Below are 25,722 nucleotides of genomic sequence, written 5' to 3' on the forward strand. Positions count from 1 at the left end.
TTTATGGCAAATTCCATTTTATTTGAATATATTTTTGTATCAATTAAAAAAAGGAGAAAGAAATGGACAAACATTATCTCTTCAAGAGCTATCTTTTGTTTTTTGTTTGTTTTGGGAAAGGCATTTAAAAGGAAAAAAATTATAATGACTAAACAGTGAACAGATTTTTCTTTCTCTCTTTTTAAATATTAAGAATGAAAGTAATAACTTCAAAAAGTTACATTTTTCCTTAAATTTAAAAAAAAACTTTATGTACATTTCTCATTTATTCTATAAATCTTTTTTGATTGTTTTTATACTTTTCTCAGTTCATTGTATTATTCTTCTTTTTTAACCTTTCTTGTTTTACTATTAACTACAGTACAAAAGAATTTTCCAAGATTTTCCCACTTTTTATAAATAGTGTTTTAAAGATTGTTTTCTCATTTTCATTTATTTCTGGTATAAAAAGGGATGGAAAAAATGTTTTTTTTAAATGGTATAAAATTTCCTTGCTCATTTTGTTTATTCGTTAATAATTTATTCTATCAAATAGCATTCTTCATGTACATATTACATTTAATATATTAATATTTATAGCTCTTTTTCTGTATATTTTTTTTTGCTTGTTTTCTGTCGATAATTAAGGAAACTGGTATTTACTTAAATACATCATGCTGTTTACTGTTAAAAAAAAGTATTGGATGAAATTGTCGGAAGATTTTCTTTCTCTTTTATCTCTCTTCCTGTCTCAAAATCTTCTCGGAATACTCTCTGTGGGGGCGATTTTTCTTCTTACTGCCAAAAAAAAGCTCTCTGCTCTTCTTCCTCCTCACCATTTTCCGTCCAAATTTTCACTCAGAAATATCAATTGGAATTGACGTTGTGAACGTTGGTGTCTCCAATTCTTCATGCTTCTTCATTTTAAGCATCTGCAACGACGCAAAATGCAATTTGTTTAGATTTCTCTCACTCCTCTGAAAACAATTCTCTGGTATATTTACATTAAAATTTTACAAGACAAACCATCATAGCGGAAGAAAAAGCATGAAGCAATATAGTACACTCACATTATAAGCAAAGTTATTAAGAGGATATTGCAAAATTCAAGCAAATAGTTAAGAAAGCCACAAAAAAATGCACATAAAGAAGGTGAAAAGCCAACACCACAAAATCCGAAATGATTTTTAAACGCTTTTCTTTCTTTCATTTCTAAATACAATTTTTATCGCATCAATAAGTTCAATTTGTTTTAATTTAATTTTTTAATAGGAGAATTTTGACAAATTTTAAAATAAATATTCATCTCTCTTTTTCAGAATGTTTTGTTAAGTCTGAAACTTGGGATAATATTAAAAAATAATTAAATTATCAGTCTTAATAATAAAATGAGGTTTTTATTATGTGTTTTCATATCAATTTGGTAAATTTTCACTAAAAATCACAAAATTTCATTATATATTTCATATAAATTTCCAAAATTTCAAGAAAGGGGAAAATGCTTAGGGTGGAGTAACCACTTATCGCCATTTTTAGGAAAAAGTGAAATTAACCGTATTATAACTTTCACTGAGAAAAAGAGAGGGTGCGATTAACTTTTTTCCTCGTAACTTTAACACTTTTCAGGTGTAAAAATATATCAAAATTTTTTATGATAATTTTACACCTTTTTAAGGGTAAAATTAACATGAAAAAGGGTAACTTTAACCTATAATACACATAAAAAGCATAATATTTACACCGATTTCGGATCAATAATGCAGGGTAAAATTAACATTTCCGGAATGTTATTTTAACTTTTTCGAATTTCTCTCTGTTAGACCCCTTATAATCAGACAACTCAAATTTGGCACAAAGTTACTTATAGATATATTGGCTCTAGATTCGTCAAAACAAAAGTCCAACAATTTAACGTGGGAGTACCTAAAAAACCTAAAACTAACGTGCGAGTAACCTAAAAAAAAAGTTCAAACTCAATTATTTTTTGGCAATATTATGCAATGAATACATTCAGCATTTCTTTTTCCTCATGATCACCTTATTATTATTCACATTAAATGATTTTTCTTCACTTTTATTTGAGAAATCCAATCATTAGACTATTGCAGAAAGTAAACAAAGCGTATTTGACAACTGAAAATCTATGAAGATAAATTAGCGTCGCCTATTGAAAAGCAATGGCGACAGGTAGTGGATCAATTCCAGAATATTACCACTTTCCGCCATGGCTCATTCTTACATAAAAATAATATAAAATGATACATTAACTAACTAAATATAAATTGTATGTATTAGTCGAATGTAATTAAATGTTCAATAGACAAATTATTTATTCAAAATCGGAAATTTTGTTCGATAAAAGTTTCATGACACTTAGTATATTTGGTAAGAAATATTGGATTCGATGCACTTGCTTAAAATATTCCTCTAAAAAATGCTTAAACATTTAAATTCAAAACAAAAAATTAGTGTTTTTCGACTCTATAAGTAACAGCAGTAGAGATACAAATAATTTTACTGCTAATTTATTTCACAAATAATGGATAAATGCGATTTCAATAAGTGGCGAAAAGTGAGGCACTGGCGAGAAGTGGTGATTCCACACTACAAGTATGAGTAAAATTTTTGTATATGATTCATAGTTTTGCACAATTTGAATTCTAGGTTTAAAGTAGGGTCAAAAGTACACCTATTTGAAGTTTAAGAAATCGTATTTTGAGCTATTTGTTTGTAGACCGTTATTTTGCAGTATTTTTGATATTAAATTTGAACAACTATCCTTGTAGTAAAATGTATTGTAGATTAATGAAAAAAGCTTATATTAGGGTGAAAGGAACGTCTATTGACACTTTAAGAACTCGTGTCAACACCTATTGACACCCTACTCTGTACCATTTGGGATACGAAATTTGAACATCTCTGTTTATAGTAAAAGGTATATTACAGAAAAAACGTTATATTACTTGTATTTTACTAGATACATTAAATAATTTTCAACATTTTGACAAAAGTGTCAATAGGGGTTCCCTGTCGAACAGATGTTCCTCCGACCCTACTTGCATTTTAGATAGTGTCCACTTATAAGGGGGGTCATCGAAGATCGGAAGTCGATATCCCTTACCGTTTGACCTCTAGTTTTGGAACAAATTTAAGGTTAAGAAAATAAATAATATCCGAAAAATAATTTATCGGTACTTAACCGGTGAAGAATGGTGGACCTGGTTCGAAGTTTGAATACGATTTAACGAAATCGGGTTAAAAAATGAGCTCTCTAAAGTGATTGATTTTCGACCAATTATTGACCAGTTCTACCCTCTGGCGGTGGACACAGAAAAAAACACTGATTATAGATAATAAGTACTGATACAGAGCTTATGTTGTAGGCCATTTTTTGAGTTTTTGAATAGAAGTCTTGCTGATGCACTAAAATAAATCATCAAAGTTGATACTTCAACACAGCAAAAACAAAAACGAAAGCGCTTCGATAGATTTTTAAAGGTTCGATGAGCTTTGTAATGGGCTCAGATCTAATAAACGAGCTTTAGACCTGATATTTAATTATATGGCTTTTTTTATTTTTAAATATTTTGACAGCTAATGTTTGAATAAAAGTAAAAATTTTTTTGGTGGTAAAATTCAGTGGTCCTGTTTGTTACTCAGAAATTGGATACGTTTTTGAATTAGGTTAAACCTCCCTTCTGAAAAGACTTTTAAGCTCAAATGGCTTAACTGCTGTCTTTTCTCAATAAGCTATATTTTTGAGGAAATTTTTAGTCAGCTTTGCATCATTATAACAATTGACCTAATATATTTTGAAAGGTTACTGCAATTCCTCGTTGTTTAGAAAAAAAAAAACAGATCTTCGAGAACTGGGCATAACCTTTAGTCTGAAGATTACTTTTAGGCCAAAATAGTCTTATACGGGCTTCATACCAGGGCTTAGCCATATGGCTTAACTTCTTTAATTCCTTATCAGTCAAAATTTTTTGGAAAAATTTTACTTATATGAATGAATTTTTGGGTAAATGATCTATTAGATTCTGAAAAAACAGATAAAACTTTAGGATTTTGACACCTTCTGGAACTAGGCTAAATCTCTAGTCTGATAACCGCTTTACGGAGTCCTCGAAAACTTATCCCAAAATATTATACACTGAGGGCTTAGAATAATCGTTAAGAGGTCCTTTGCATAAATTTCCTTCACCTTAATCCTTTACAGCCAAATTTTACAAGCTAAATATTCCCGAGTATCACAATTGTATCTTAAAGTGGTCTTCAGATTACAGGTTTACCTTAGTTTTCGAAGGTTTCAAAATCCTTAATAGCAACTAATTTAATTTGTTATTCTGATTCAAACAGATTACTTTCCCTTAATAGTCCAGTTCTAAGTCAAAATTTCCCAAAAATTTTCGACTTATAAGAAATTAGAGAAGTTAAGCCTTAGGTCTATTAAAGCCCGTAATAGAGCCCTTACAAAATTAAATGAAGTTGAATAAATATTTTTTTTCATTTTATATTCATTTATTGTAATTGATTTTAAAAATCAATTACAATAATCCCAGACTATAATTTCTTCAATTCAAAGTTTTTTTTAAGACATCTCTCGTAAGATAATCAATAAAACACTATTTGCAGCGTAAATTGAGGAAGTTCAACTAAATCCCCCGTGAAGGAAAAAAACTTGAGATAATCTATCATTAGCACGAATTGACCCATTGAACTTCAATTCAATGCTCGTTGAAAAAGGTGTAATAGCAAAAGTATCATGTTTCACACATTATAAGAAAATCTTGTGATGAGAGAAAAAAAAAACAACATTATTGAGCAAAATTTCCACTCAATGCCAAAAAATTTTATCAAACGCTCATTTTTGACTCACTATCGCATGCCAATCCAATACAAAAATTCGTGACAATAGATGGAATATTGATTGAAAATCTTAGGTAATAAACAACCACAAACAGAAAAAAACAAAAAGCTGTGATTTTTTTTTCAAATTAAACATACCTGGATGTCACCTTTTGCCTGTTATTTTTTAAGGTGTTTTTTTTTTATCAAGTGATAGTTTTTGTGCATTCATTGCCATAATTTAAAATGGTGGATGAAGGTGTTTAAAATAAAAATAAATTCAGTTAATATTTTGGTTAGAAAATGTGCCTAAAATAAATTTATATTTATAATTCAAAAATGCAGTGGAAAAATTAGTTTTAAGATAAAATAATGGGAATCATTCTGCAAAGCTCATCAAATTCTACCTTGAAAGTGCAATAAATTGACCATAAGTGAAATTAAAAGCTTACCTGTTGCAATTTGTAGTGATTGATAATGTCCTGGTCAGCGGGGCACGATTGCGTGAATGCGTCCAATTGATACATGTGATACATGTAGCGCCAAAGAGCTGTCAGGTGTGTCTGTGAGATTAAAATAGAACACAAAATACATTATTAATAAAATTACTCTCCCACACGCCGAATGTCATGTGACTTCAAACAAAATGCAATAATAACAGAAACAATTATTTAAATAAAAAATAGGGGACATTTTTTTACTATATAGAGTACAATTGCCACTATTCGCCCTTTGATTAATTTTCTTAATAGAATAATAACCGAAAATTGCAAAACATGTGTTCTTATTAGTATTTTTCTTTTGATATTTTGGAAGAGAAACAATTTAACATTCTGAATAGGCCCACATATTATTTTTTCAGCAACACTCTAAAAGTGCTATGATCAAATTAAAAAGAAAACTTGAAGTTTTAATTATATTAGGAATATTAGAGGTACTGCAATGCTTTCATAAATCAGCCACCACTTTCATTGCAAAAAATAGGCTACGCCCCTTACTTATTTTATACAAATTTGTTCCTGAAAGTTGGAATAGAATTTATTGCACTCGGCTGTTTTGTTCCCACTGTCAGGAACAAATTGGTACATTTTCTTTATAACAATATTATTCCTACATCTGTAACATATTTGTTCCAAAAATTTTCGGTGTCCGTGGACGAGGTAATTTTTGGAACGAAATTGTTACTCATATGGGGAATCTTTTTGTTGCCATTGTCGGGAACAAATTCGTGTAAGTGATTTCGTCTTACAGTTAAGGCCTATACTTCAGTCGAGATGGATTTCGATGGTGAAAGTTCATAAGGTAAAAAATTTCGGCACATATTTGTTTCAAAAATTTGCTCCAAAAAAACACATTAATTTTTGGCACAATCTTGTCCATTTTACGAGACCCAAAAAGATAATCAATATTAGTAACGGATTTGTTCCAAAAAGTACCTCGTCCACGGACACCGAAAATTTTTTAAATAAAATTTGTATCTTCTAGGAGAAACAAAAAGATACCCAATATTAGTAACGAATTTGTTCCAAAAAATAGCTCGTCTAGTATAAAATCGTATCCCTCCTCTCACACTCAGTCACACTCAGTTTTTATTTGATGTTCCTTATTAATTCTCGCCACCGAAATCCATCTCGACAGAAGTATAATCCTTAACTGTTAGACGAAATCACTTAAACGAATTTGTTCCCGACAATGGGAACAAAAAGATTCCCCATATGAGTAACAATTTCGTTCAAAAAATTACGTCGTCCATGGACACCGAAAATTTTTGGAACAAATATGTTACAGATGTAGGAATAATATTCTTATAAAAAAATGTACCAATTTGTTCCTGACAGTGGGAACAAAAAAGTCGAGAGTAACAAATTCTATTCCAACTTTCAGGAACAAATTTGTATAAAACCAAATCAACTCAAATTTGTAGACAGTCCACCGTATCAAAACGGTTCCAAAAGAAAACTCTAATAAAATTGTAACTATATTTCGTAACAAAACTGTAAATAAAACTTTTTGGAACAAACAAATATTTTCTCTAGGTACAAATTGATTCCAAAAAAATTTGTTCCAAGAAAAACTTCTTCCAATATTTTGGTCAGTGTCCAAAAGTTTATACCGTGTAGACAGCAAGAAAAGGTCATCGATTAAAATCTCAATTATTTACTTAAAAGTGTAACAAATATCTCATTACACTTTTTTAACTATTAATTATTGACTAAAATTTTCATTAATAAATAAAATATTTAATGAAATTTTAGCATTTCAAAAAATGTTGGGGTTTTTCCTACACTAAGTTCTAATAATTCCACCTTTGTATTTTAAGCAGAAATTCGAGGAAAATTTTAGGTTAATTCGCGTTTTGGCTCTAGCATCTGACTATCCCTGTTTAATGTTTAAAATTGATGGTAATCACCTAACAACTTTAATCCAAAATAGGGTACATGGTACCAAATTTCACCATAGTTGCATGCAAAGCACCAAAGTCTGAAGTTTCAAATGTAACATTTTTAAAATGAATTGATTTTTTTGTCACTTAAAAAAATGTTTAAAACTTTGTAGATAGTTTATCGTCCTTGGTTTTTATAAAATCATTCTTAATACATTTTAAACTGAATAAAAATATAGACATAGTTTTGGGTAGTTTTTTGGCCATTTTGTGTTCCTTGTCCTTTCGGAATTTTTCCAAACACGTCATATCACGTCATCGTATGGAAATTTGAGGAACAAAAGAAGTGGCCGGAATTGCAAGCTGGGCGAAATTTAGCACATTTAACCCTAATCCTTTTAATTCTCAATGCTTTATGCAATTTTCTTTCTGTCGAAAATATACAAAGAAAAAAAAAACATATTTAGAATCTTTTTTTTTTTTAATAAGTGAGTCTAGAATTTTAAATATTGTTCCTACATTGTCCATAAAATGTGATTGTAAAGTGCAATTTAAGCTTAATTAATTCAAAGTTAAGCTGAATTCTGCAAAAAAGTATTTAAAAAGAGTTCCAATTAAACTAAGTTCAATAGTTTCTTAAATTGACAAAAAGCGGTTAATCCACCTTAAAAATCTCAAATGATTTTTCTAAAAAGAATAATTTCAATTGCAAATTCTTAATTTCGAATGAAACACATTGCTCAATTTTTTACAATTTGCATAAACAATTGATTTTTTATGCAATTCATATTGTAGAAAAATCAATATACAACTATCTTTTTTTCCATCTCTCTCATTTACGTTTCTATAATATTTTCTTCTTACATAAAACAACACGAAAAATTCACAATATAAAATTTAATTATCTCCACCACCACACATTGATGAGATAATTAACGACAATAATTTGAATATTTAACACAAATTCCACGACAAAATTTTCGTATGAAAAATCTCCTTCGCGGAACGAAAAAGAAATTTGTTGTTGTTTTTTTTTCTTTAAATTTATTTTAGAAAATATCCGATTAATTTGATAGTAAAATTTCGTCACAAAACTATTTCACTTTCATTCGAGTTTACAGTTTTATGCACAGAAAAAAAAAGATTACGTGCACTTTTTTTTCTTCTTCTTCACCTTCTCACTGATTTCTCTCTTGTGGGCTTTTTGGACGCATTTTTGAGATAAATTTCAAATATCTCAATGCGTTTTAAAAAGATCTCACATGTAATTTATTGGCAAAAAAACGACGATAAAAGAAAGTAATTCCATTGAAGCAAGAAATATGAATTGTTTTTTTTTTCGTTGCATTTCAATCGAAACCTGCACAATATTTTGCAAAATTATATGATAAATATATTTTTATTTGGCAAATTTATTGCATATCTTTTGCATCCTATTAATATTTGCAGTTATATATATTTTTTTGTTGGTTTAAATATGAATAAATGTATTTTATTAGTAGGAAAAGCTTGTGAATAAGATAAGCTACCAAAATATCTGCATTTCAAAACAGTAAACAACACTAAATTGTGAATTTGGAATATTTCTTGGCACGAATATAGAAAACAAAAGTGCAAAATGAAATTTATGAGATTTCTTTGGAAATAGGGTAAGTGTGCCAAATTTCGGCATAGTTGCATGCAAGCGTCAAAGTCTCAAGTTTGAAATGTAATATTTTAAATACAAATTGTTTTTTTAATTCTTTCTTCTGAAAGAGTGTTGCTGGGAACCTTGTAAAGAGTTTACCGTCTTTATTTACTCTAAAATCATTCTTAATACATTTTAAAATGAATAAAAATATAGGCATAGCTTTGGTGCCCTATTTCGGCCACCTTCATTCTCATAGTTCCTTGCCCTTCGGGAATTCTTCCAATATCTTTTTCACGTCATCTCGTTTGGCGAAGCAAAATTTTTTGTTATTCTTTTGCATTGTATAATCTCTAGAGTATGTAAAATCTAAAGGTTCATTGAAATTCGAGGAACAAAAAAGGTGGCCGAAATTGCAAGCTGGCCGGAATTAGGCACACTTACCCTATAACCAATTTTATCAGACAGTAAGAAAGTGATATTATTTACGAAACACAAACTAAATTATTATTCTTTAATTTTACCCCTTTATTTAGAGATTAGAAAAGTATTTGTATTCATTGTATAATTTGAATCAATATTTTTTTTAAAATATTTCTGAAAAAAAATGATTGTTTGATTGTTTAAAATTGAGATATGAAGAAAACTTATTCACTTATAGAAAGACTAAGTTTAGATAAAATTCAATATTTCGTACTCTTATTAATTAAAAGAACATTTTCCAATCTCATTCCAAGTAATCTAGAACTGCAGGAATTTTTTATAACATTTTATACTTCGATTTTTTTAACCTTGAGATTTTTTTTTCATTTCATGTAAAGATAAAAAAACAAAGAATAATACCTACTATTGCAAAATATAACCAGGGGTGGAATATTAACTTTTTGATACTATCGAATCGATAGTATCGATAAATCTATATCTGTTAGATTAAGTGAATGATGACTTTTATCGCATTGTCAGTCAGGCCATTTATTGGGACAATCTTAATAGAATGTGACTGTTGATAAATATTTGTATTATCTACAAAAAGTACAGTTAATCGTTTAAACTTTTTAGAATCGACAGTCGATACTATCGAAAAAGAAGTTAATATCATGTCATCCCAGGTTTTCACGGCTATATAAGCAATTTTAAAATTGTGAAGTCGTAACAAAATCGTTACCAAAATGGTTATAAAAAGATATTATTAAATTTTTTGTAAAATGTACACTCCAATGAAATACTTTAGGTCACGCCCCTACTTTTAGGTAGACTAAAATCAAACGAAAATGACAATCAATTCAATTCAAATATGCAAAATTCAAATATCCAAAAACCGAAAATAATGCGTTTTTACACAATTTTTTTTGGCTAAAAGGAATGTAGACAAATGGGCGTGGCTTCCGAGAAGGCGTGACAAAGATAATTTTGTCTTTTTACTACTAACTTTTAACAAGTCTAAATATCTGCCGATGCAGTAGTCTTTCAAATTATCAAATAGTACACATTAGTGTTTTGTTAAATGTTTTAAAAAGTTTAATAATGAGTTGTAAAACATTTTTAGGCCCCTCCTTCAATTTAAAAGAGGAGTAGATCTTCCAGGAGTGTTACAGCATCCATTTAAATAAAATTAATAAGTATGAAAAGTTAATTTTTTCTTTACATTTTTGTAGGAGAATTAAATTATTTTTGGGCCCAGACAACTTTGGCAAATTTATTATCTTTTTGCAACCACCAAAAAGTACTATGATTTATACCTAATTAAATGAATGAATTTGTGCTAACAGGAAATATTTGATTTTTTGATTTCAGATGACTATTTTACTGAGAAATCTTGTTCATATAAGAAGTAAGTTTTTTTTTTCAAAAACAGTCTCCAAAAATCAGGTCCGGTTGAACTTTAAAATTTTGAAATAAAAATATCAGAAAATATAGTTTAAGGTATTGTATTTTTAAAATACAACAAAATGTTGTATTTTTAAAATAAATAAAATATACTAAATTATTAAAAAAAATATTGTTGTTTTCCAGTTTTTTGATCCACGTAAACCCTTATTGAGAGTTGTGGTAACTTTTTAGATTTTTTTACTGACTAAAAATATTTATCTAATTTAATTCTATCTTAACTTTATTTCTTAATTAGGGGAAAGCACGCTAGCTTCGGACGACTCAAGCTTCGGACAATTCATTTTTTCTCTATGTTCCTTATGGATTTCACCCATAGCACTTTTCTGAAAATTTGAGGCATTGGACTAGCTATTAAAATATATTATTATAATGGGCCAAATTCATTTATAACACATTGAAAAAATTATTTGTGCGAAGCATAAATCGTGCGAAGGTAGCGCGCTTTCCCCTAGTTGCTTTTCAATTTAGAATTGTAAATTATATAAAAATTAAAACAATATAGGGGACGAACGAATTTATAAGAAACAAAAATCTAATGTTTTTTTAAGTCGTGAGTAAGTGGCTCTCACTAGTGATTCCAACAACGGTTAACCGATCTCGAAAACCCGGTTAACCGTCCTATTCTGGATCTGGAGACGGTTTTAAAACCGGTTTTTAGAGATGAAACCGGTTTAAAACCGTCTCTTTACAAAAATTTTAAAATTTCTCTTAAGCTTAAGTTTATTTTTTGAAAATCAAGATACACTGCAAAATATTTCTTTGATTAGAAAGGAACTTGAAGTGCAATCTGTAGTATGTTAATAATATTTTAAGGATAGTAGTACTGGATTTCGTGTACGTTTCTTCCACTCTGGAAAAGACTTATTTGCTTAAAGGTTATCGGAAATTATTTCAGAACTTCCTCACTTGAATTATTTTATCTTTTAAAACTTACTTAAATACTTACAAGACTAGAAAATGAATTGTATACTGAGAAAAAATTTGTAAACGATTTAGTACAATCTTGTAAAATATTGTTTTATGTGGAAAAGTAAAAAGATGTTTATCAAGATTGTTATACCAAATTCATCAAGATTGTTACACAAGATTCTTGTAAAATTTTTATCAAAATCTGACATTTATTAGTTTCTCAACCAAATGGAGAAAAAAACAACAAATGTTTCCTTTTATTTTAATAATTTTTTTCTAAATGCTTATGCAATTTTTTCTATGAAATTATTTTTGAATTTTGTGTAAATTATAATCATGTTTTTCATGATGTATAATACCAAAAATTATTAATTAGTAGATTTTCCGTAGAGAATGATCTAAAAAATTTACTTTAAACCATTCCCGTTCGAAAAATCTGGAATTTTATGTTGAAAAAAGCAAAATTTTGACAACACTTTTACAAGATTTTACAAAACAAAATTTTATAGCGCATATAGGTAGCAAAAAATATAGGTACTATCCTTCCAATATTATTTTTTTTCATATTTTTGCAAATATTATTTTTCTTCCACGATTCAAATTTTCTAAACTTAAGTTTAACAAGATTTAACTCGTCATAGGATTTTAAAAATAAAGAGGAAAAGTGTTTCAGTTACTCTATATTTTTTTTTACATTTTCCAAGATCTAGACGGAAATATACATTGCATTGGCTTTTCCACGGCACAATATTATTAGAAAAATTCCCAGTCATTTTCCTGCAATCTGAAATTTCCTGAACTATTTTAAATATAAAATAAAGCAATAAAATATAATAAGTTTTAAACTAACTGAGAAAAAGAATATATTTATGTGTTAAATATTATATCAAAGTTCATGTTCTGAAATTTTTTTTAAAAATTTGAAACCGGTTTTAAATCGGTTAACCGGTTTCAGACCCTTCCAAAACCGATTAACCGTCTATCCTAAAAACCCGGTTATTTGGAATAACTAGCTCTCACACAATGAACCGTGAGCGGCAATCGTCTAAATAGTGATGATCCGGAGTTAAAAATCGGAAATTTTTGCTATAATAAATCGGCAGATCGGCTGGGTGATTTACACGATATTGGAAGATTGATCGAGGTAGTGTCCTTCCCTAATACCTCTGGCAAATAAAGTTTTTGAATGCCTAAATTGAGGCATTATTTCAGCATTTTAAACTTTGAAAGAAGCTCAATTTTCGCCGCAGCATACCCTTTTTTTTTACTACCTATTTTTAGTTACCGTCGTTGCGGGTGACTTTGCACGTTTTTTCGCTATTTTTCAACTTTACCCTCTAAAAGTGGATAGATAAAGTGAAGGGAGGGGGTTATTGGATAAAATTATTTGTATTCAGTTGTTAATGAATGGATTTTGTGCCACTAACATTAATTTTATAAAATTTTACTATGTTAAAAAAAATCAAGAAAAAAGGCTTGCACTTGGGATAAGGTGCGGGTGACTTTGCACTTTTTAATAAATACTAAAAAATCAACATTTTCTGATAATAAACGACAATGAAGATCTTCACATCTAAGGGTAAGATGCACGAGATCTATAAGATGACATGATCGCCATCTTGATTTGACGTTTCTGTGCGCCATTTTGCATAACTGTCAAAACCTAAAACTAGTCCGATTGGGTTGAAATTTTAGTATGTTGTAGCTGATGTCAAGGCCTTTTCAAAACGTATCTATGTTCCAGTCTACGTCAAGTATTTACCTAGATACAGAGGCTCAAAGTTTAAAATTTTGCAATACTCATATTTTGGCGGTCTTTATTTTTTAATCTTCAATATTTGAAACCTAAACGAAATGCCTCAGCAACCATTAAAATGGTTGAGACTTTTATTTTATATATTTATTTACTTTAACATAATTAAAAAATAAATAAACGAAAAGTACATTTAATTAGTTTTTTTCTTATTTTTCATCTTTGCGAAAAGAGTTTATAAGATTCTCAAATAATGCGCTGTTATAAACAAAAACATTACTATTCTTTTTGTTTGTTTGTTAGATCTCATCGCCTAACGATAGCGCTGTTTTTTTTCTGATGGTTTCGATAAAAGACGCTCCCTGTAGTTCTGTATTCATAAAAATGTGAAAATTTTGAACTTGGAGCCCCTATATCCAGACAATCACTTGACCAAGGTCGGATTTTATATATGTTCTGAAAAGGCCTTGACATCAGCTAGAACATACTAAAATTTCAGCTCAATCGGATGAGATTTTTGTTTTGACAGTTATTCAAAATGGCGGATAAAAACGTCAAATCAAGATGGCGTCCATTCCATCTTGTAGATCTCCGTCATTTTATCTTAAGTTCCCATAAAATTGGATAATTTTTATCCAAATACTTCTATAATAAAGTTTTAGAAAGATCATTATATGCAATTTTATAACATAAATCATGCGTTCTTAGGAAGATAATAGGGAAAAAAATATTTTAATAAAAATAATCAACAAAATCGAAGTGGATTATTCTAGCCAGATAAATTTAGATTGGATTTGGACAATTTACTACTCTGAAATCGATTTTGGAATTGTACCTTCAAATAACTTTTTCACGGAGGCGTTTTTTGACAAAATACCTATATTAGCATTTAATTGACTATTACTAAAACTACAAGAATCCTTTTGGGGATCATTGTACCTTACTTGGTACATAACATATCCCTATATACTTTGACATGGTAGACCGGATCGGCGAAGACTATCAATAAGTGCTAGAATTGTTCAAAGTCTCACGAACAGCAGAGTGCAAAGTCACCCCCCGAGTGCAAAGTCACCCGCAACGACGGTACTTAAAATTTACTTGATCAAAATGTTTAACAACTCTTTGAAAAATTAAAAAAAAAACTTTAGTGTATTATCGTTAGTGGCGCCAAAGCAGAATAAATCACTTTATACAAATTTTATGAGGCATATGCTGTAACGTAAAGGAAAGATATCCAATATTTACTTGAACGCAATTGCAAAAAGAAATTTACAATTCAAAATTCCTTTAGGAAATCTCCGAATACAGACAGCCGCCTGTTTAATACCATCCAATTATATTTTTTGAAGTCTTTCCTGTATTCTTGTGTAATTTTAACAAGTTTGCATATATTTAGCTAAAATTATTTGCAGAGTACAAGAAAAAAAGTACGATAAAAGAAAAATTTTAAGTGGTTTTCACATTTATACAAATTCCCACTTTAAACATTTATTTCAAAATGCTCAAAAGAAAGTAAATTCACCAAACTTTACAAGATAATTTGATACGTTTGTTTTTGACCAAGCGCACCATAAAAATAATGTTCATAACAAAGTTATAAGTAGATCTTTCGTCATTTCCCACAAATACAACAAAACAATATTCAATATAACCCCTTATCATTTTATCAATTTCAGAAAAAAAATGTCTTGAGAAAGAAACAAAAAAAATTATGTACTCACGGGTATTTCAAAGTCCACAAAATACTTTCCAGCCACTCGAATATGCTGCAGACGAGGCATCAATTCACAATCGAAACAGCACATTGTGTCACCTGTGAGGAATCGCGTGTCGCGACTCGCCAAGTGATCATTGATCTTCTTGAGATGTGCCAGAAGTGAATTATTTTTTGTTTCATCCTTTTTCACTAGCATTAACTTTAATTTGGAATACAAATTCTCAATGAGTGTTGCCACTTCTTTGTCCTGGACAAATAAATTGTATCCTCCTGGGATATTTTTCATAATATGCCGCTCAATTTTGTCATTCTCCAATATGGCTAAACCATTATCAATGAGAATTGGTGGATGTGTTGCCTCGAAATTGGTACGAAAATCTGGAGGTGGTTTCTGCATATCCACTGTTGTGACCTTCATAGAGAGGTTTTAAAAGAAATTTATGTTACTTTTAGGTCAAGAGAAAAAATGCAATATTGAAAGTTAATTTAAAAAAAAAACAAAATGCAAATTTCTTCACATTAAACTGTTTTTTTTTCCAATTTTAGAAACCAAAATATTGGATTCTAATTATGAGAATAGGGGCAAAGTGCCTTGCCTTTGAACGCGGAGGTCTTTAAATATTTTATTTTTTTCTCTTATTTCCCAAAACCAAAATTCTATTTTATTAAATAAAATTAATAGAAAATAGTTAGTATAGTAGATTTTATAGTATTGAATTTTTGCTTTGAGAAAATAGGAGAAAAATTTAAATTTTCTAAGGTTGCCGCAAGGCATCTAATCTTAAAACGACTGCAATTTTTATATTAACAAAGTATTCAGAATTTTGAAAAGAAAAATTTCCTGGAAATTAAAGTGCTTCCATTTTTGACATTAAAATATATATCTTCAAGAAATTTCTTATAAATCAAGCATTTTAGCGTTTTTAGATTTAAGAAAAAGGGGTGGCAAAGCGTTCCAGGCTTTGCGAAATCCTCGAACTCGCGACTTAGATGCTATACCGCAAAAGTACTTTCGCATCATTTACCGTTTACCGGTTCTTAACCGATTTGAACCGGTTCATAAATCTCTCAAAAGATCTCCCAAAGTAGTTTTTGAAGTAATAGGATTGATTTTCAGATAAAAATTTCTTATCAGTTATGAACCGGTTCATTAGCGATTCAAAACCGATTGGAACCGGTTAAGTTTTATAGGGAATGCCAAGACCTTTCCCAACGGCCCCAAACTTGACCACATATGCTTAATAAATGCGCTCTCTAGTGTCTTTTTAACCTTTGACCTTGAAAAACCGTCATTAGGAATGATTCAACGCAATTTTCGTATATGGACGAAATGTTCGCCCGGTTAATTCTAAAACATATCCAAAAAAGAAAAAAATAGCACGATGCGTTTTCGAGCAATCCCAAAAAAAAACATGGTTTTGGTGCGGAAGGGGAGGGGTGGAGGGAAAATGGGGGTATATTAACGATCCTTGGGTCGACTTATGGGGGGGGGTCCCCCTTAGATCCCAAGTCGCTATCTCTAACCCTTTGGCCTCTAGAGCTGATGACAGCCGGACGGACAGACGGACAAACAGCATGACGACATTTATCAGAAATCGTCTGAAACGTGAAGATTTGTTGAGAAAAGTGGTCTCCGGGGGGTGCAAGGTGGAAATTTTGGTCAAGGTCGAAATTATTTTTATACATAAAAATAATTAATTTCGTGACGCTTCTCGTTTGAATTCTGTAATTGATTTTATAAAACTGCATCAAATTGAAACATTTGGTAATATTTTATTTTTAAGAATTTCTGAACTATTGCACTTATTTATCGAAGTAACATAATTGTATTAAATTACTAGTGGTTTTATGTTTATTATAAGGCATTTAGCGTTGAATGAAATCTAAGACGTTTCTGACAATTTTGATTTGAGTTCCGAAACTTCGTGAGGGGTAGTTTCATGCAAGCACACGAAGAAGTTTCCAGTGTCTAACAATTTACTTATTTAATCAAATTTAACTTAAAATGATAATTGAAAACATTTTGTAGCTGTTTTTTGTCGATAAAGTTCGAAATTATGGAAAATAGTATTTCCTAAAAGTTCATAAAAAAATTTTAAAAAATAATCTTTCAGTGTTTTTTAGGTGCTTCAAAATGATAAATTTAATTGTTATAATATCTTTTCAGAATGTTTTCAGCAAGATATTGTAAATTTTTTTTAGTATTATAAAAAATCAAGAATTTAAAATAATATTATAAAACTGTTATACTAAAATATACATGTTTTAAGGCGATATAATGATCCAATAATGTACAGAATTGACCTAGGACCACAAAAGACATTTCTTTCGTATAAAAATTCAAAGAAAATTGCTCATTCAATGAGAAATAGGCTTCAAAGTCTTTGGCGATATTTTATTTTCTCTGTATCATTAATTAGTGATCAAATTCTGTTATAAAGTCTTTTATCGTTTATATTTTTAGGATTAGAGTCTAAGAAGACTTCAAAATAGTAATTTTAATCAATTCTGGTATCGCAAGGTTCCTATAAACACGTTTCATCTTTCTCAAAAATTGGCTCATATTTATCTTGAAATTGCCCCGCAACGGGGGACTTTCACGCATTCCGCCATTCAAGTAAAATCATCTTCTCCACAATAGACCAATGAAATTAAAGGATTATTGTTATTTTTTTATTAACCCTAAACCCAACTGTAATTCACAGAATCTACAAAGTTTTACTTCTGTTTATCATCTTTTTGCAAAATAGTCCTAAAATCCATTTTGCAATTTAGGGGTGAAACTGCCCTACCCTCCCCTATTACGAAATTTTCCAAGTCATTATTAAGTCATCCTGAGAGCAAAGACATGATCTAAAGAAACGCCCAAAACGCTTTTTTTGTATAAGTCTATCACTTAGATCTTTTCAAAATTTCTCTAATATTAAATACTGTAAATACACCTTTTTGTTCCTCATTTTGTGAAAGTCCTTCAAAGGATACATCGACTTAGTTAAAGGATATTTAGCATTAAAGGAATGTAAAAAGCTATCACTTCTCCAGCATATGTACAAAAGTAAAGAAAAATGGTGTAGGTAAGCTACGAGATACCCTTTATGACATCCAATAATTTATTTTACTGATAATTTTATCTATTTTTTTAAATCCCTTTTTGTGTTTTTAATAACTCAATCAAATTTGTCAATTAAAGAAAACGCTGACTGAATTATTTTACACCAATTTAGCAAAATTGAAGTTGTGTAAAACGACGTAAAAATACATTTTTCTTCTATCTGTTTTGGTATTAGTTCAGACTTATACTGTTAGTTATCGACTTTGGGTACTTAAAGGTATTCTAAAATTTTATCACTTGATCCTTCACAAAAACGAGTCCACTGATATTTCTTTTACAAAATAAGAATCTGTCTAAATGCAGTTATCATAATTCTTTTTTTGCCTTTACAAAACAAGATCATAAAAGACATTCAGTATTTGTTCGCTCCTTCTTTCCGTTTTCAGTTTTTTTTCCAATCACAAGAGACACTTAATTCAACAGCTCATTTATAGAACAAACGACGAAGATACTCTACGTATTTAAACAATTATATCATCATCAATAGAAGAACCAGCAAAAAATATATAGATAGGAAGTGATTATGAATCACTGAATTTTCAACGCTCCTTCACTAATTTTTCTCCCTCTGTTTTAAACTTCTAACCAAGTTGTTGAATTAACAATGTTTTTTTTTCTGTCTTTCTTACACATGCTCCTTCATCTCACCATTGAGAAACATTGAGTAAGACGTCATCTCAGCCTCTTCTTTCCTTCTACCATCTGGTGAATTAATTATCATGAATAGAATGGCAAAAGAAAGATAAAGCACAGTAATAATAGAATGGTAGAATTTATAAAATGTATAAATTTAGAAATGTGTCTTTGACACAAATTCTACCATCAAAACAGAACATTTTAACTGGATTTTCTCATTAAAAATTCAATAAAAATTTCACTTTATATTTTCTCTTTCAATAGCATATTTATGGTATTCATCTTTTTGTCTCACTTCCCTTGGTCAGTGTATAAATTAAAAAAAAATGGTAAACAATTCTCACAAACTATTGTAAAACCCATATTACCTTTAGACTGATTGTTTTCAATTCGGCCAGAAGATACAAGTCCATAAAGTACTCCTGACAAAACAGACAAGCTCCCTTTCTTCGTCCATCAATAGTGGATGCCTAAAAAGAAAATAACACAAATTAATTTAAACTCCACAGCCATAGGAAAGAAAAAATAAAGAAAATTGAGTCTCTTTGAATTCTTCACCCACGCCATTGCTAAAATGGGAAAAAAGCCAGCAAGACCGATGTTTAAATAAAAGACAACAAGAGAAAAATATGTTAATTTTCCCATTTGATGCATTTCCCTCGTACAACGGCTACATCCACACGGTGACAATTGGCCAATGTATTCTCTTATAAAAGAGTATGTAAAATATTTTTTTTTAACTTCTCTGCCTTTTAAAACATTTGTGATTCATCGAATGATTCTTTCTTGGCATTTGTGGCTCTTTTGGAAGTGTAAAATTCTCAATCTGACTTGAATGAAATAGAAGTTTGAATGTCTGAAAGTCTGCATCTCAATGTTCTTTTGTTGAGGCTAATAGACTTTTGCTAATTAATTTTTGCATAGCATAATGTCGTGTCGTACAAATATTCAAAAATGTTTATAAGGAAATTATTATGTTTATTAATAATAATAATGCTGGCACAACATTTGATACAGGAACTAGACCTTCCATCGAAGGGATTTCTAGACATGCATTATTATTTCTCTCATCTTTTCTTATTTGAAATATATATATAAAAAAAATGAATCTTCCTAATCGTTATAATGATCGAACTACAGAAGATCAATCATTCGATGTTTTTTTCGACATTGAAAATTTCTAAGAATAAGTTAAACTTAACGTAAAACGTTATTTTGTGTCATAGATTAGCCAAATATATCCAGAACAAGTTTTTCAATTAGAAAAATATTTTAGAAAACGTCAATGTAGGGTGAACGAAACACCTATTGACACTGTAAGAACTCGAGTTAGGACCTATTGACGCCCTACTCTGTACCAGTTGGAATACGAAATTTCAACACTTATCCTTATCGAAAAACGTAGATTAATGAAAAAACGCCATATTACTTACATTTTATTAGATACACTAAATAAGTTTCAACATTTTGAGAGAAGTGTCAATAGGGGTTCCATGTCGAAGAGATGTTCATTCGACCCTAATGGTCTTAAAGGTCTTCAGGATTGAGCTGATAATGTACAGAATTAGAATAGAATTGAAACTTTTCGATGTTTTTGACATTTTCCGTCAAAATAGAATAAATTAAATAAAAGAAGTGTGAGTTATCGAAACACTGAAGACATTTCACTTGTAGTTGAAATTCAAATCAATAGAACTAAAACCACCATAATATGATTTCGATGTTAGTCTATGTTTTTCGCACACACTATTTGCCTAACTAAAAAATTTTATCTTAGAATGATTGTGGCAGACAGAGAAGAAATATTTTATTTTATATTTAGCAATTCATCGGGTTATGTTTATTTCATTTAAGTTTGACAAATTTAGTAAAAGAAAAACATCGTAAATAAGATTTAGTATCCTTTGTAACTATAAGGTTTTTCGTCTATTATAAAATTTATAGTTATACACTCTAAAAGTATTTTTTCAATTTATGAAGATACATATACTATGGAAAGGGTAAGTGAAATATTATTTTAAAAACCTAGTAATGAGGTTCATAAAATCGAAATGAAATCGAGTTATTGTTGTTTTTCTAAAATTGATATTAATTAAACAACGAGTAATTAAGTGAGGAAAAGCGAATATAATCACTGTAGTAGGTACTGGTTTTTAGGATTTCAAACTGCACAATCAATCTGTTAGGCTCACTAATTGTATAGTAATCTCCCACCCAAATTTAAACGCTTGGCGAGTACGAATAATATTTCTCACTTCCCAAATACAATTGATATTTTCAAATTCAAAAGCGTTTCTGGTCAAAATTTTAAAAGCCAAAATTTCGGACGCCAAAATCCTGAATGCTCAAGTCCTGATAGCCAAAATACCGAATTTGTAAAAGGGTCACAGATACTTCCACGATTGCACCAGGGCAAAATGAAAATGAAAATTTACCAAGTTTTAGGAAATTATTCCACATTTATCCTTCTTATAATTTCATCCCTCTTAATATTTTGATCATTTGGGATTTCAGCTCTCATTATATTGGCTTTTCGGGATTTTGGCTTTCCGAGGTTTTGGCTCATTCAGGATTCTCGCGTTTCCGGATTATGATCTATTTGGGATTTTGGCTTTTAAGTTAATTTTATATGAAAAAAAAACACCTTAAACTTTTTCATTTTCGAACCCCTTTCATTGTATATTTTCCTGTTCATAGTAAAAAATTGCCTTATAAAATTTACAATAATAAAAATGCTGTAATGTCGGCTTCAGACTGGAGGGTTAGCCCAGTTCCCGAAGGTCTCAAGAATCTTAATAACAAGAAATTTTATATTTTTTTTTCCAAAATCTAATGAACCATTTGCCCATAATATTCAATCCTAATCAACAATTTCTTAAAAAATAATGCTTGATGAGGAATTAGAGGCGTTAAGCCAGATAGCTAAGCCTTAGGTCTGAAGCCCGTATAACGGTTTTATAAATTTCGTACAAATCAGTATACACATAGTGCTTTTAAAATCATCTAAATTCAGAGCAACGCTGAGTAATCCATTGTTTTTATTTACATTTAATAGATTATCTATGAAAAATAAAAGAGAATAACATCGAAAACTCAACTAAGGGCAGAATCACATTGACAGTAAAATGCTCACCGTCACCGTCAAAGCCCTCACCGTATTTCGTTGATTTACGCATTTTCATTGCAATTCTTACGCAAATTTTCCATTACGATATTATCTTGTCTCATACTCGGGGGCACTAGGTGAAAATAGTATAAGAAAATTGAATAAATAAAGCGAAAATGCGATAAACGGTAAGCAAAAAAAAACTGTAGGATTTTTTTGCTACAGTTTTTCGGACAGTTTTTTTGCTCACCGTTTATCACATTTTCGTTTTATTTCTTCAATTTTCTTATATTATTTTCACCTAGTGCCACCGAGTATGAGATAATGTAACACAGTAATTGAGAATTTGCGTAAAAATTACAATGAAAATGCGTAAATCAACGAAATACGGTGAGGGCTTTGACGGTGACGGTGAGCATTTTACTGTCAATGTGATTCTGCCCTAAAAGCAAAAAAAGCGATTTTTTATACAAGTCTTATTATTTTAAATAGCAAATAGAGCAATTGTTAATTCAAACGACGATATCTTTCAAATTCCAATTCCACCACCTTAATTGACAGCCTTAGAAATAATGAATTTAACGGATATATCTAATTTGGAAACTTCGTCCAGTCATTGTGCTAAGTTATAAAGTCATCATCCAGCAAAAATTGAACAAACTAAAAATGCAAAAGACACCCAACAGAGGATAGAATAGCTCTGCGGTGAGTTTTGTGTAAAAAGGCGCGTCTCTATACTTTTTATTGTCATCCACGATGTAGTTTTCTATTCAGTTGGCGTACCGAACATTACCATTCTCATATATTTCACTAACTTTTTTTCTATGGCTCTCCCATTTTCAATGTTTAACACTGAAAGAGTACTTAAGAGTGAAATGCTGAGAGGAAATTATAAATTTGTACTATATTCGATTTGAAATCATCAATTTAGCGATGAGTACAAAAAACATCCAATAATTTTCAACACATTTAACAACTGAAGTTGCTATAGAAAAATTTTTCAATTTGCACTTTAACAGCAATTTCCTCAAGTCTTTTGCCTGGCGGAGTCTCTCTTGTTTTCCTGGTAAGTCACGAAGCAGATGTTGACTTATCGATAACTTATATTTTCACCATCAAATTGTAAAACGAAAGGTTATAATTTCTCTGCATGATCTTGTATGATTATACGCTTCTATCGAGAACCACATTAAAGAAGTGTTTTAGTATGGATTATATGGGTTAAAAAAAAAACTACCATCAAGATCGAATTTAAATGCTTTTTTCCTTTCGTGTCTGACTACACTAACTTTTGCAATTCTTCGGTTTTTTGTTTTATTTTTTTGCTTGTCCAAGTGCACCCAAAACAATTGAATTACTTTTTAAATGTTCTTGAAAAGTATTATTTCGACACTCTGTCGACATGCTTGATGATGATTTAGCATCTGCTGCCCTTTTTCTTTAGTTTTTTTTTGTCTACTGCTGCATTTCATTTTTATAATTTTATTTTTTTAGTAAATTAAATTGAAACAAATTTACATATAATTAAAGCACCTTTATAGCTTTATAAATATAACTAAAACATAAGGCTTGACTTCAAGTGTTTTCGTATACATAAATGGGTCCAAGAACAATTTATACAAGAGGTTGAAATAGAGATGAAACCTGATGATAAATTCAACCGTCGTCGATTGCACATAAATTCCACTTTAGAGAGTAAAAATTGTGCGTCTCAAAGGCTTGTCTTCTCTTTTACCATGGTAAAAATTCTCTTCATTTTCAAAAATTGTATAAAAATTCATGAAATACAGTCGAATTTCCACTAATTGGCCAAGCTTTATTCTTGTAGAAAAACAAGAAATTGTATGAAAATTTCTTTATTGAGGAGTTTTATAGTGAGAAAAGTCATGGGCTTAATATTTTGTCATTTGATAAATTTTGAATAACTAAAAGGATAATTGAAAAGGCTTGTATATCGAAAATAATATTCGTTTTAAATAAAGCATAGAATCAGGCGTATGAACGAACATCTTGAATGAATAATTCTCAATGACATTTGCCATAATTAACTGAATCGCATTTTCGAAAGCTTGAATGTGAGAATTTTTCGAATGACAATTCCCACTTTGTACTGAATTTGCCCTTCATGGCACACAAGTGAGAATTTGCACAGGACATAATTCAATTTGAAGAGTCACAAGATAAAATATAAAGTTACTAATTTTGACAGCAGGAAATCATCAGAAGTTTGATGATTCTAAACGACATGTAAAAATTCCAGTTAGTAGAGCTGAATTCATCCTCTAGGGGGCGAATTACTGAACAAAATTACACTATCATATGACAAATCTCAGCAAGAGTAGTCAGAAGTGTTGCCCAAAATGCGATTCAAATGCGTATGACAAATTTCGTGACATGTCTCATCAGTAAGAAATAGTCGTTAACATCAAAATGTATTCCGAATCCATCGACCCTTTAAGAACGAATGATACACCGGTGTCCCAAATACAAAAACAGTTTTTCTGAACAAAGAAAGTTATATTATCCTCTAAATAGTAAAAAAAAAGACAAAAAAATTGTGTATAAAATAATACAAATTTTATAGCTGCCTTTGTTTAACTTTTATTATGCAATTTTAATGACTTTTCACTTCCGAATTTAGAAAAAGAGTTCTCATGAGTCACGCAGAAGATCAGTGAGTTGTAAATTAGAATGGCTCCGTTCAGTAATAATCTTTCGAACGAGACAAAGCCACTGCAAAGCCAAACCAAACCTATTCGAAAATCTACCGGAAGCCTAAAGTGCAAGTTCACATACTCGCCGCTTTAGCGCTGATTGTTCTGCCATTTCGAATTTCGATATTCTTGACACTTCAATCGTCAGCAATGTCAACAACAGTGTGCATGGCAAAGGTGCAAACGTTTGCTACACAAAGTGAATTTTTGTGTAGTTTTGTGGAATTTCAGGATGGCATAAAGTTTGAATTGCAATTATATTAGGACCAATTCATCTCAAGACGACCGAAAAAATCGCAAATCACGGGTTCATGGTCTCATATGTTTTTTGAATTTTACATATGTTAAAATACACGATAAAATAATATACCCCCAATTTTTTTTCGCCCAAAAAAAAATTCCTGGCCGGAGATATATGGCGCCAAAGATGGCGTCTCGCGCTTCATTCGTCAATTGAGATTTTTGCCAAATATTTCAAAATGCTCGCGAACGGGTTGAGATTTCTTCTTACTCTCTTTTTTATTTGAAAGATAATTTTATACTCTTTGAAACGATAAACTCGTTTTCGTATTATCTGCTCAAGTTTTTTTGTAACAGTCTTTTAATTTTTTTTGAAAAAAATTTAAAAATTAATTTTTCTCAAAAACCCCATTCTCAAAAATTTTCAATTTTTTACTGTTGATCAGTAACATTAAGTACTACATTATCTGAAAAGGCGAGCTTACACTTTTACGCTTTTTTTAAATATTCAAAATTTTATAACATTTTCAAAAAAGAAAAAAAATACCAGTTAAACTCAAAATTTTGAGTTCAACTTTTCAGGGAATACAGTACTCCACAATACTTACAAACAGTTAAAAAATCAAAATTTTTGAACTCGCGTTTTTGAAAAAAAAGAATTTTTTTTTTTTTTTGAGTTTTCAAATGAAAAATTTTTTGTTTGTAAATCGATGCGCCAATTGGATTTCTTGGCAGAAGGAGATTAATACAAACAAATTTACTATTTCCAAAAATTTGCAAACCTTTGAAGAGAAGGTTTATCAAA

At 30.0% G+C, this 25,722-nt stretch overlaps 1 protein-coding gene across 2 annotated transcripts in view; it reads right to left on the reverse strand.

Annotated features, from left to right (window-relative positions):
- The window catches only part of LOC129805898 (chloride intracellular channel exc-4), a 57,803-nt gene continuing 32,081 nt past the window's right edge, over positions 1-25,722 (reverse strand). Inside the window, exons 2-6 of one of the 2 annotated variants that reach the window (XM_055854135.1) lie at positions 19,226-19,327; positions 15,114-15,521; positions 5,280-5,390; positions 4,987-5,004; positions 1-911 (exon numbers count right to left, since the gene is read on the reverse strand). In XM_055854135.1, the coding sequence (XP_055710110.1) occupies positions 834-911; positions 4,987-5,004; positions 5,280-5,390; positions 15,114-15,521; positions 19,226-19,327 (717 nt within the window). In that variant the 3' untranslated portion in view covers positions 1-833. The remainder of the gene's footprint in view (positions 912-4,986; positions 5,005-5,279; positions 5,391-15,113; positions 15,522-19,225; positions 19,328-25,722) is intronic. The other variant, XM_055854136.1, reaches the window with a different exon arrangement.

Source organism: Phlebotomus papatasi, chromosome 3 (genome assembly GCF_024763615.1).
Source record: "Phlebotomus papatasi isolate M1 chromosome 3, Ppap_2.1, whole genome shotgun sequence".
NCBI classification, from domain to species: domain Eukaryota; kingdom Metazoa; phylum Arthropoda; class Insecta; order Diptera; family Psychodidae; genus Phlebotomus; species Phlebotomus papatasi.